At 41.7% G+C, this 12823-nt stretch overlaps 2 protein-coding genes across 6 annotated transcripts in view; one reads left to right on the plus strand and one right to left on the minus strand.

Annotated features, from left to right (window-relative positions):
* LOC120046551 (CD276 antigen-like) overlaps positions 1-1486 on the minus strand; it is a 79641-nt gene extending 78155 nt beyond the window's left edge. For both annotated transcript variants that reach the window (XM_038991900.1, XM_038991892.1), the window contains exon 1: positions 1311-1486. The gene's annotated coding sequence lies outside the window, so the exon portion shown is untranslated. The remainder of the gene's footprint in view (positions 1-1310) is intronic.
* Positions 1487-3509: 2023 nt separating this feature from the next.
* LOC120046520 (ubiquitin-like protein 7) lies at positions 3510-8583 on the plus strand. Of its 4 annotated transcripts, none has more exons than XM_038991829.1 (11): positions 3510-3556; positions 3887-4067; positions 4171-4290; positions 4419-4501; positions 6606-6690; positions 6790-6847; positions 6971-7104; positions 7351-7400; positions 7482-7658; positions 7770-7892; positions 8186-8583. In XM_038991829.1, exons 2-11 carry the CDS (start codon positions 3896-3898, stop codon positions 8324-8326), a joined length of 1143 nt encoding a protein of 380 aa, XP_038847757.1. In that variant the 5' UTR covers positions 3510-3556; positions 3887-3895; the 3' UTR covers positions 8327-8583. The 4 variants fall into 4 exon arrangements, with proteins under 4 accessions (XP_038847757.1, XP_038847783.1, XP_038847766.1 ...); XM_038991855.1 differs by having other exon boundaries at positions 7773-7892; XM_038991838.1 differs by having other exon boundaries at positions 3512-3556; positions 3862-4067.
* The last annotated feature ends 4240 nt before the right edge of the window (positions 8584-12823 follow it).

Here is a 12823-nt window from a genome sequence, read left to right on the forward strand (position 1 = left end):
TACTCTGGGTAGATTGACTTCAGTACAAAACCTAGGAGGCTTAAGGTTCTCACCACCTTCCATAGACTTACAGTACACAGTAATTATGACAACTTGTGGAGGATGTCCTTCAACCTATCAGAGCTCTTGCAGCATGAACTGACCTGTTGTCCACTCAATCAAAGGATCAGAAAATGAATATAGTACTGAAATCATAAGCTACCGCTAGCTAGCACTGCAGTGAAAAAATAGTTGACTCAAAGAGAGCGATAAAGACAATAGTTGAACAGTTTTGACCAAATTAATTTCTTCAAAAATTAAGAAAGAGCATCAGAGAGAGATAGCTATATTTCGTTATCTTTTTTCACCTTCACTTTCACTTACTTAGCTAGCTAATGCAGCTAGCTAGTTTAGCCTACTCAAACACATGGCTCTAACATAGGAATGCTATTTATGTTACCTAGCTAGCTATGGCTATCCAACTCCGGAACTCTTCCAAGTCAAGGTATGCTTTCGGTTTTATTCATTTATTGCCACCAGGGCACGCTGGTGTAACTGCTAAATTGCTTGCTGACTGTACAATGTACTGCATGATTGTAGCGGGTTTACTAGTAGCTACGTTGACTATGATGTTAGCTAATATGGTGACAACGACGTAGGCTGTGTAGCGGTTAGCGGTTATGGTTTGGCTTGGAAATGTTTTATTACCTGGTCACAGACAGCTGTTGTGTTGTGCACTGAAGTCCACAAGCGAAGGGAAAAGATGAGAGGAGGAGAGTGTGTAGATGCGAGAAGGAATTATACAATGAGCAAAGTAATGATGCTGTTTGTATGTGGCTGCTATGAAAGTGAACTGTGTGTGCGGGTGATGAGAGGTGTACTCATTCCACCAATTACGTTGAAAAACATTTCTTAAATGGAAGCAAGCAGAACGAAATGGCGATAAACCTACCTGAATTTGTCTGTTTCATTTAAGAAGAGATCTAGGTAAGTGCTTTGGTCAAATGTGATATACAACACCGCCATTGTGACATTAACTTACTGAGACTTAAATCAAAGTTACTTAACAGTGTATTAATTGTTAATGAGTTTCTTAAACGAGTCCATTGTCTATTGTTCGAATAAGATGCAGTAGTAGCCATATATCCAATCATGCGGCGTTTCTGCTTCATTCACTCCAGCTGTTGCTTACATCTGCAAGCACAACGAAATGTTCGTGGCTCATTCTCAAAATCAACAGAAAATCGAAACGACGCTTTATTACATGGTTACACCACGTTTCACTTAATTTTCTTTGACTAATGTAAATAAAAAATAATGTGAAAACTTACCATGTTAGGGGAACGCAACTTATGAATCACCAACCATCCAGCGGCAGTGCTTTCTTATACAAAATAAGCGCTAATAGTTCAACCCTTTTGACTTGAGAAAGTAATAGTTCGGCTACATGAATTGAAAAACCTTACATTCAGCAGGATTCATTCGATTCTAAGAAACCACTCCCATACGGTGCTTTGTCCAGTATGATGTCACGCGTACGAGAAAAGTGTTTGCCCCCGACACCCACCACTGGGTAATGTTAACCCTTTATTTAAATGTTTTATTATTTAACCTTTATTTAACCCTTTAAGTTGAAGGCAAGCATACAGTATATTAAACACCTGTGGTGCTCGTCAATTTTCATATTCTATAATATTTTGTACATCTCAAATCTTTCATACACAACTATATCGTTCTGAATATACTAAGGCTAATAATAATATGTGTAATACCTTGATTACACATTTTTGTCTGATGAAGGGTCATATGCTTTGATGAAAATAACAAACTGGACAGGCAATAGTGTTGTATGAACTAGATGCCATTGTTGAACTGGACGTTTGCAATAAATGTCACTAAAACAACGAGAGCTGGTTTTACACTGCTATAATATTCACTCTTTGTCCCAGACATGAAGGCTGGATAGCTGTGTTGGAAATAATATCCTGAGCCAATGCATTCAGCAGGAAAAGTCATCTGGGTATTTTGAGACATTAAGGTTTCCTGCTTTTCTCCTCAACAGCTCCTCTTTTGTTATTACGTTCTGATACTCAAAGAACACATTAGACACTATCACTTCAAAGGATGTCATTTCGCTACACCCGCAATAACATCTGCTAAATATGTGTATGTGACCAATAAAATTTGATATGGTTTGATTTTGATTTGATGGGCTCTGCTGAACTCAGCTGTGTGAGAAATTATGCTGGATCCAAATAATGAACCCTTCTGCACTTAAATGAATAACACAATCTTGCATCTGAATCCTGTCTGACTCCCGATGCTTCGCACCCTCCTGACAAGACCTTAGAGTCCATCACCTTACAAATTGTTACTTTCGTTTTCAATATCACATTTAATTGTTATTTCCTAACAACAACAAGAAACATTTTTATTTCAAATTATGTTTTGATAAAAGCCTAAAAATCATTCCGTTTTTTGTTTCATCTTGGGGGCAAAATGACTCCAGCTGGTAATAATCATGTAAAATATGTTGGAAGTTTGAGTGTTAAAATAATTTGATAATGGCAATGGAAAGTTTGGAAAGTAGGCTTTGCAGTTATTGGGCTTTCCCCAATAACTGACCTAGTGTGCAACAAGGGGTGTGGAGGGTCTTGAAATTGCTGTAGAAAAGGTAAAGTAAGGTAGATTTGCTACATCTACATTGCAGTTGTTGCATTTTGCTTCAGAAAGGACCGTGATAGCAAATAAATGATACATTCGCCATCAGATTTGCCACCAATGCTCCTTATAGGACACATCACTGCACTCTATACTCCTCTGTAAACTGGTCATCTCTGTATACCTGTCGCAAGACACACTGGTTGATGCTTATTTATATAACCGTCTTAGGCCTCACTCCCCCATATCTGAGATATCTGCTGTAGCCTTCTTCCTCCACATTTCAACACCCGTTCTGCCAGTCACATTCTGTTAAAGGTCCCCAAAGCACACACATCCCTGGGTCGCGCTGCAACAAACAAGCTGCAACAACAAACACTCAAACTAGGTGGTTTTATCTCAATCTCTTCATTCAAAGACTCAATCATGGTCAGTTGACAGTTGTGGCTGCTTTGTGTGATGTATTGTTATCTCTACCTTCTTGCCCTTTGTGCGGTTGTCTGTGCCCAATAATGTGTGTACGATGTTTTGTGCTCCTACCATGTTGGGTTGCTACCATGTTGTTGTTATGTTGTGTTTCTACCATGCTGTGTTGTCATGTGTTGCTGCCTTGCTATGTTGTTGTCTTTAGGTCTCTCTTTATGTAGTGTTGTGTTGTCTCTCTTGTTGTGATGTGTGTTTTGTCCTATATTGATATTGTATTTATTTTTTATTTTAAATCCCAAGCACGTCCCCGCAGGAGGCCGTCGTTGTAAATAAGAATTTGTTCTTAACTGACTTGCCTAGTTAAATAAAGGTTCAATAAAATAAAAAATACATTGTTGCCATCATGTATATTCCATTACTTCCGCTTTGGTCAGCGTGATTGTGGACCACGTGAATAACACGGAAGCAGATCGTGTCAACAAAGCAAATCGTGAGTCTGCAGTACAATTTTGCAATGAGTTTCATGTAAATCCATTCGTGGATTTAATAGGTTTTAGTGACTGCCATACGAACGTTCTTTTTGAAAACGTCATCCAAACGGTCTTTACTTGCTAAAAATGTTCATGCCTAATGTTAGTGGCATTATAGAAGCGATAGCTAGCTTGCTAGCTTAATGGCTAATAGCTAACGGTAACGTTAGCTGTGCATATCAGAAGATTAGACATTACTTTTCCTAACTTTAGCTAGTTTTAGATTCGTGAATGTGGTGCTAACTTCACTATGTTACCAATGTAGATTGTCGTAACGTGTTCCTGTCTAGAAACAACTCATGATGTCGGAGTGGCACCTGTCATTGAAGCTGTTGGATCAGCCCAAATCCACCTTCCACTTCCCTGAGACGATGCCTGGAGACGTGTCTCCCGGCGGCTACCGAGTCTCTACTCTGAAACAGCTCGTTGCAGCACAGCTTCCTGATTCCCTACCGGACCCCGAACTCATAGGTTTGCATTGCATAAGTGAACAACTCACATGTCAACTAACTTAGCCGACTTCTGTACCTTATTTATGATTTGTGTCTAAAGTTGTTTTAATTTCATATGTCAGAGCTGGTACACTGTGGTCGCAAGTTGAAGGACGACCTGACTTTAGACTCATGTGGGATCCAGCCAGGATCCACCCTGCACATCCTCAAAAGGACCTGGCCTGAACCAGAAATCAATCCAGGTGGGTTTTGGCAGACTAACTCTAACCCTCTTAGAAGCGCCATGTCACTAGACATTTCCATTTATAAGGTTACTTCTATAAAGAACCATAGTAATTTATCTCTCCTGTCTTTCTCCCTTTGTCTGTAGAGCCAGTGAACAGGACGACTGCAGCCAGGGAGTTCCGTGTGCTGCAGGCAGCCCTCCACTCCAACTCCACCTACAGAGACTCGGTAATAACATTGTTATGGTGTTGAGAATGAAAATGTAGACAGATGTATTTATCAGAAATCCTATTATTTCAGTTACAGTGGGGTCCAAAACGGTTGACAACCTTGATAAAGATGAGCAATGGTGAATTTGTAAAATACACTGAACAAAAATATAAACACAACATGTAAAGTGTTGGTCCCATGTTTCATGAGCTGAAATAAAAGATCCCAGAAATGTTCCATACGCACAAAAAGCTTATTCCTCAAATGTTGTGATCAAATTTGTTTACATCACTGTTAGTGAGCTTTTCTCCTTTGCAAAGATAATCCATCCACCTGACAGGTGTGGCATGTCAAGAAGCTGATTAAACAGCATGATCATTACACACGTGCACCTTGTTCTGGGGACAATAAATGGCCACTCCAAAATGTGAAGTTTTGTCACACAACCCAATCTGACAGATGTCTCAAGTTTTGAGGGGGCATGCAATTGGCATACTGACTGCAGGAATGTCCACCAGAACTGTTGCCAGATAATTTAATGTTGATTTCTCTACCCTAAGCCGCCTCCAATGTCATTTTAGAAAATTTGGCAATATGTCCAACTGGCCTCACAACCGCATACCACGTGTATGGCATTATGTGGGCGAGCAGTTTGCTGATGTCAACGTTGTGAACAGAGTGCCCCATGGTGGCGTTGGGTTATGGTATGGGCAGGCAGGCATTCGCTACGGACAACAAACACAATTGCATTTTATCGATTGCAATTTGAATGCACAGAGATACCGTGACGAGATCCTGAGGCCCATTGTCCTGCCATTCAGCCGCCATCACCTCATGTTTCAGCAGGATAATGCACTGCCCCATGTCGCAAGGATCTGTACACAATTCCTGGAAGCTGAAAATGTCCCAGTTCTTTCGTGGTCTGCATATTCACCTTGCATACTCACCAGACATGTCACCCATTGAGCATGTTTGGGATACTCTCGATCGACGTGTAAGACAGTGTGTTCCAGTTCCCGCCAATATCCAGCAGCTTCGCACAATCATTGAAGAGGAGTGAGACAACATTCCACAGGCCACAATCAACAGCCTGATCAACTCTGTGTTACGCTGCATGTGGCAAATGGTGGTCACACCAGATACTGACTGGTTTTCTGAGCCAAGCCCCTACCTTTTTTAAGGTATCTGAGACCGACATAAACATATCTGTATTCCCAGTCATATGAAATCCATAGATTAGAGCCTAATGAGTTTATTTACATTGACTGATGTCCTTATATGAACTGTAACTCAGTAAAATCTTTGAAAGTGTTGGGTTTTTATTTTTGTTCAGTATAAATAATTCAAATACTGAGCTATATGTTATGCTCAAAAGAATGGGACAGTTATATTATTTTATACTAATACAATTGGTCAGAGAAAGATAGTTTGTTGAATTAGTAATACTTTTTTCTCAAAAGGTAGTGTTCAAAATTATTGACACCCCTAAAAATTATTATAAATAAAGTAGTCAAAGGTGTGGTATTTGGTCCCATATTCCTAGCTCGCAATGACTGCATCAAGCTTGTGACTATACAAACGTGCTGGATGCATTTGCAGTTTGTTTTGGTTGTGTTTTAGATTATTTTGTGCCCAATTGCAATGAATGGTAAATAATGTATTGTGTCATTATGGAGTCACTTTTTTATTGTACATAAGAATAGAATATGTTTCTAAACACTTCTACATTAATGTGGATTATATCATGATTACGGATAATCCTGAATGAATTGTGAATAGTTATGAGTGAGAAAGTTGCATAGGGTCAAAGATCCTACCTCCAAAACATGCTAACCTCTCACCATTACCAATAACACGGGAGGTTAGCATGTCTTGGGGGTAAGATCTTTGATCCTCTGTAAATCTCACTCATCATTATTCATGATTGTTACTTGTTAAATAAGAATATATTTATCTAGGCAATTGTATTAGTATAAAACAATAGAATTTCACAATTTTTATTTAGCATACAATATAGCTCAGTATTTTAATTATTTACTTTATACGGTCATTATTGCTCTTCTTTATCAAGGGTGTCAATCATTTCGGACCCCACTGTATATAACTTAATTTGCTTCCCCAGGTGTTTAAGATGCTGACCAGTAAGGAGTCTCTAGATCAGATCATTGTGGCCACACCAGGGCTGAGATCTGACCCGGTAGCGCTAGGCAAGTACTGATTAGCCCTGCCCGTTATGACGTGACATCATCCTAACCATGTCACCAAGGAGGTTATGTCTTACAATGCTATTCTTCTGAATCTTGCAGGAGTGCTCCAAGACAAAGATCTATTTGTGCAATTCACAGACCCGAACATGCTGGATGTGTAAGTGTTTTTGTTCCATATACTGTAGAATGACTTTGTCATACCATGTTGTGAATGAGTAACTATGCTGTGGATTTGTGACATTAGGGATAATACAAAAGTATTAAATGTTTTGCCTTGCAGGTTGATCAGTTCTCACCCAGCCTTGGTCAATGCCATCATCCTGGTCCTCCACTCAGTGGCTGGCAGCATGCCTGCTCAGTCCAGCGCCGGCTCCTCCCGCAACGTCTCCTCCAGCTCCTACAGTGACATGCCAGGTGAGTATCACACTGGTGAACACTACAGGGTCGTGTTCAATAGGGCAGACCGTAAACGAATGGTTTGCAACGGAAAACAAAAATCTCTGATCTTATTGCACAAGGTTCAGGTAGCACCTATCTGTTTCATTATTTTTCAAAACATTTAGTCCCTACTGGACACGACCAAGTAATGGCCACATCGGTCTGTCACTCACCATCACAAAGACTGGAACATGTATGACATTTGCTTTGTCTTGTCTGCAGGAGGGTTTATGTTTGAGGGCATGTCTGATGATGATGAAGATTTCCAATCGGTGAGTCAATCTAGCTGGATTGAGATTAAAATGTAAATATAGATGGAGTATAGCTAACACCATTGCTATGTGTGTAACTAGGGAAATCCGGCAGGCCCATCCAATCGAACCGGGGGCCCAGCAGGAATGCGGCCTGTGTCCCTTGGCCATAGTGGAGCTACTGGCCCTCGACCCATAACACAGAGTGAGCTGGCCACTGCCCTGGCCCTGGCCAGTACTCCTGAGAGCAGTGCTGTTACTCCCACTGCAGGGGCTCAGGTAAAGAATGGCCCATAATCCTCCCTCAACACACACAAACACACTCCTCTACCAGTGACACAGAACAGACACTTTCGCTTCTAGCTGCGTGCCCTTTGTTCTGTGTTGCAGCAGGACCCCTCATCTGGAGTGCCTCCCACGCCAGCAGGGACTCCTGTCAGCAATGACCTTTTCAGCCAGGCACTGCAGCAGGCTCTGCAGGCCTCCAGCATGTCCGGCATGTCCTCTCTGCAGGTCAGTCTCTTCTCCTTTCCCCCTCTCCTCTACTCTCTCATTCCCTCTCCTCTCACTGTGCTACAGGAGCCGCGAGGACAGACCAGATCCACAGGTCTCGACCTTTAAAGGACAACACTGTGGATAGAAGCTGTGCTGTTAATCATAATGCCTGGAGCAATGGCACTCGCTGCGTTTCTATTTGGTCTCTCTCTAGCTGGAGTAATGACGGCCTAAACTTCAACGTCTCTGACTGTGTGTTTTGGTCTGTTTGCCAGTAGTTTTAAGGCTAGCTTTGTTCTACTGTCTTATAGGGGCGTTGGCAGTCCCAGCTGCAGCAGCTGAGAGACATGGGGATCCAAGATGAGGAGCTGATGCTACGGGCGCTGCAGGCTACAGACGGGGACATTCAGTCAGCTCTGGAGCTCATCTTCGCTGGAGGGCCAGGACTCTGAGCCAAGCCAGGGCCCTGAGAGAGGAGAGTGCAGGGGGAAACGTCTCTACACAGACCCAAGCTGATGGCTCTGGTCATTCTGCCATTAGGCTGTGATATGGACACTTATATGGACACAATGCTTCAGACATGAAGACCTCATTACTACTCCTCTACCCTTTCATACACAGCCTAAATGGAACAACCTTTAAATGGCTGGCAAAACATTTCTTCTTTTTGTTTTTGACTTGTAATAAAGATAAACATGTACCTTATCTACCCCTGAATCTGACTGACTCATTTAAAGGAGGGTTGGTGTTAGCCCCTGAAGGCTTTAATCTCATCGCTGTGTGAATATATATACATAATCAAAGAGGGCTGTGTTCTACCAGAAATCTTCGTTTTGTTTCAGACACTAACATTGACTCAGATCTGCTATAAAATATGGATTGGAAGAAAGCAGTGTTGAGACTACCCCTTGAGTCTAATTGTAATTCATACAGTTGTACACTAGGTGGCAATGTATAACCAGTTATCATAGTTCCTGTGCAATTCCATTCAATAGAGAAATAAGTAGAAAGTAGATATTTGACAAATATGGCTAGCTAATGTTTGAACTGTTTCAGTTGGGCTGCCAGATCAATAAACACAATGTAAATACTAGTATTAGACTATTTTGTGGTTTGATAAAAAGCTCATCCAACATGTATGAGATGTATTACATTTTTACAGCTGACATTATGCAAACATTGTACTGTAGAAAGATGTTATTGTGTCTGAGCTGAACACGGTCGCTACGAGCAAATGGGCTTGCTCTTTATTTCAAATGGGCTTGCTCTTTAAACAACCAGACCCATTTTGTGAACTGCTTTGTCTCATTGTCTCCCATTGGGGTGCTGTGGAAGAAGAGGACAAATTGTGTGCCCCCTCACCCTACCATTCTCAATCTTCAGTAATTGCCCTGCTTAGTTTTAGAACTGCTTCTTGGTGCATGTGGCTGCTCAATCAGTGAACGGCCCTTTCATGAGCGCAGCACCCAAACAGTGCTTTGTGTCTTTCTGTCCAAATTACCATTTTACATGCCATGCACACCTGCGGGCAATTTCCCTCTGAATATCTCCTACAGAGTTTCAAAAGTGAGGTCTCCCCCTGGACTCTTCAAAACTACTTCAAATTATGTCGAGTCTTCAATTGGTTAATACAACATTTGATTGCCTTTCAAGCTAATTTAAGTAAATAATGATGCACCATAGGAATTGATTTACTGTAGGCTTATTAGACAATATATTGGTGTTCTTTGTTTGATAGATCACGTTAAAAGCATTACTGTAATGGTAGAGGTATTGTGATTATTAAACAGAAACTGTTTATTCTGCTGGTCGTTGCCATGTCAGACCTATCCTCTTAGCATCACATCCTCAAACCTCCAACAATATACTGTCACAACATCCAGGGAGGTTGCCATGGAGACGCATTTATCTGATTCAGATGGGGATATGTAATCACATTGCACATCTTCACATATTGCTGTCATTGCACTACATTTAGGTTACACACATTCGTTCTCTTTTTTTTCTCCACTCGGAGGACAATGCAAAGAAGATGAAACGCCTTCCTCGTCTGCCCCCTGTGCTGCTTGACATCAAAATGGAGGTAGAAGAAGGTGCTGTCCAGACAGATCTGTTCAGTTTGTACCTGTGGCTGTATAGTGACCTCTCTCCCCCTTCTGTCCATGCAGACAGGCTTGTGTGGGACCTAGGGGGGATGAGGGTGCAAATAGGGTGTTATTTGTGGATGAAGGCAATGTCTTGGCTGGGTAGGAAACTGCACTTAATCAGTAGAGTCACTAATGTTTGACTAAAACTGCAGAGGGACAGAATAAATGCAGGGAAATAGGGGAGAACAGTCATTCCTCTGTCCCCCAGAGTCTTAGGTCAATATAGCCCCTCTTCTCTCATGTATTCTGCTGCTCTGTGAATGCCTGACTATATGCAGACTGCAAACACAGCGACTCAACCCAGGTTCATTGCTGGTTCACATGACCCTGAGAAGAAAATGACATTTCAGGAGTACAGCAGCTCCAAGCTCTGCGCCACTCTGCTCCAGCTCTCTTTCATCTAAACCACTGTTACGACAACATAGTTGGTTGGAAGAAGCTGTAATTCAAAAAGGAGGACAATAAATTACATAGAAACACCCAGCCACCAGTCTCTGAGTATAGTGGCTTTGCTCTGCAGCAGACAGAACTATCCACATTGTCCAACACAACATTGACCTGTAGATTCAGGGATGGATTAGGACAGTCCTACTTAATTATACTCTATGACTACACAGTGGAAAACTCTGCAGCCATAATAGACCATTTAAAGCAGAGTAAAAGCTAAATTCATCTAACTGCCAGAGACTGCAGAATAATAACAGGTTTCACTTCGGGTCACCTCCTCACACGTGTCAGAAGGGAATTGGAGGGGAGTTTTGTTTTTGTCTTTTTAAATGATGCAGTTCATGTGTTATTAGCATCAAGTCTGTTTACCTGAGATTGCTTTCTGTCAGGCATGACTGGGCTGAATATGAAATTAGTTGGTGATGGACAAGGGCCATTTTTTCTATCCGTCTGTGGAATGGATGCATTCATTGCTGCTTTCAAGCCATGTCTTTCAGGCCTGTGGGTGCTCTTCTGTCCACCAAAAGACGCTTTGATGCATTTCCTCAGGTGTTTTAACCCTTGGTGGGTGTCTAATCCCTGGGAGAGGGTGATATCGCAGCAGGGGGAGAAAGGTTAGAAATTATACATCTCTCCAGAGCAGCTGGAAGGACCACCATGAAGCTGCTGTATGGTAGAGAACGATAAGAGTGTCTGAATAAGATTTAGACGTTAATCTAAACAAAACAGCAATACCCTAAATCACCTTGGATGGATTCTCAGGAGTATATGAACACACTTCTGTTCAAGTATCAACTAACTATTTCATTGCAGTTATGTCAACTTTACGTGGAAAATATTTCTCCACACTTTCACGAAAGAGGTGGATCACACATTCCCTGCCTTCTCCTTATTGCTTTTGGTTGTCGGTGGTAACATCCATCTCTCTGTCCTCTGTCTCTTCATACAAGCTGTATGTAATAGAAAACACTGCAGACTTTATAGGCCAGCTTGGCTCCATTGTGAGGCTCTGAAAGGATGTTTACACATTGATCTAGCCTCACCTACTAACAGAAGGCAACAGGAGGAGAGCTGGGGAGAGGAGCATGCTAACTAACACTGCTTCCCTTTCAGGAGCAGAAACACTGAGCATTCAGACAGATATATATGGCCCTGTGTTCTCCAACAGTAGAGCGTCAAAGCCACGTGGTTCGAATCCCCAGTCTGTCTGGTCTGCTTGTTAAAGCCACGCTGTGCGTTTGTGTTTAAATGAAGGATTCTCTAGCACCATCACCATCAAAGCCCAGGGTGTGTTCTCTCTAATCTCAACCGCTGTTCTCTGTCTCTCAGAGCTCTCCTGTAGTTGTTTATTAATTCATGAATTAAGTATGCTCTCGAAGAAAGACGCTAGAGACTGACTCAGACCGTGTCTGGCATATACAGCAATTAATACATTTCCTCTGTACAGATCTTGGTTTAGGTAATTAAATCAAATAAATTGGATTTAAATTGAATTGTCACATGCGCCGAATACAACAGATGTAGACCTTACAGTGAAATGCTTACTTACGAGCCCCTAACCAACAATGCAGTTTAAAAAAGTATGGGTTTAGAATAATAAATAAAAGTAACAAATAATTAAAGAGAAGCAGTAAAATAACAATAGTGGGACTATATACAGTGGGGTACCGATACAGAGTCAATGTGCGGGGGCACCGGTTAGTCGAGGTAATATGTACACTACCATTCAAAAGTTTGGGGTCACTTAGAAAAGCCATATCTCAGACTGTCCAATAAAAAGAAAAGATTAAGATGGGCAAAAGAACACAGACACTGGACAGAGATATGGCTTTTTCTTTGCAACTCTGCCTAGAAGGCCAGCACCCCGGAGTCGCCTCTTCACTGTTGACGTTGAGACTGATGTTTTGCGGGTACTATTTAATGAAGCTGCCAGTTGAGGACTTGTGAGGCGTCTGTTTCTCAAACTAGACACTCCAATGTACTTGTCCTCTTGCTCAGTTGTGCACCGGGGCCTCCCACTCCTCTTTCTGTTCTGGTTAGAGCCAGTTTGCGCTGTTCTGTGAAGGGAGTAGTACACAGCGTTGTACGAGATCTTCAGTTTCTTGGCAATTTCTCGCATGGAATAGCCTTAATGTCTGAGAACAAGAATAGACTGACGAGTTTCAGAAGAAAGTTCTTTATTTCTGGCCATTTTGAGCCTGTAATCGAACCTACAAATGCTGATGCTCCAGACACTCAACAAGTCTAAAGAAGGCCAGTTTTATTGTTTCTTTAATCAGCACAACAGTTTTCAGTTGTGCTAACATAATTGCAAAATGGCGATTTCTAATGATCAATTAGCCTTTTAAAATGATA

The sequence above is a fragment of the Salvelinus namaycush genome, chromosome 1 (assembly GCF_016432855.1).
Source record: "Salvelinus namaycush isolate Seneca chromosome 1, SaNama_1.0, whole genome shotgun sequence".
Classification (NCBI taxonomy): domain Eukaryota; kingdom Metazoa; phylum Chordata; class Actinopteri; order Salmoniformes; family Salmonidae; genus Salvelinus; species Salvelinus namaycush.

What these genes read in the sequence shown, in the direction of transcription:
- LOC120046520 (XM_038991829.1), top strand. Translation starts at nt 3,896, where the DNA reads ATGATGTCGGAGTGGCACCTGTCATTGAAGCTGTTGGATCAGCCCAAA. An exon ending in CTCCTACAGTGACATGCCAG is followed by an intron (nt 7,105 to 7,350) that starts GTGAGTATCACA and finishes TCTTGTCTGCAG; the next exon opens with GAGGGTTTATGTTTGAGGGC. An exon ending in CTCCCACTGCAGGGGCTCAG is followed by an intron (nt 7,659 to 7,769) that starts GTAAAGAATGGC and finishes TCTGTGTTGCAG; the next exon opens with CAGGACCCCTCATCTGGAGT.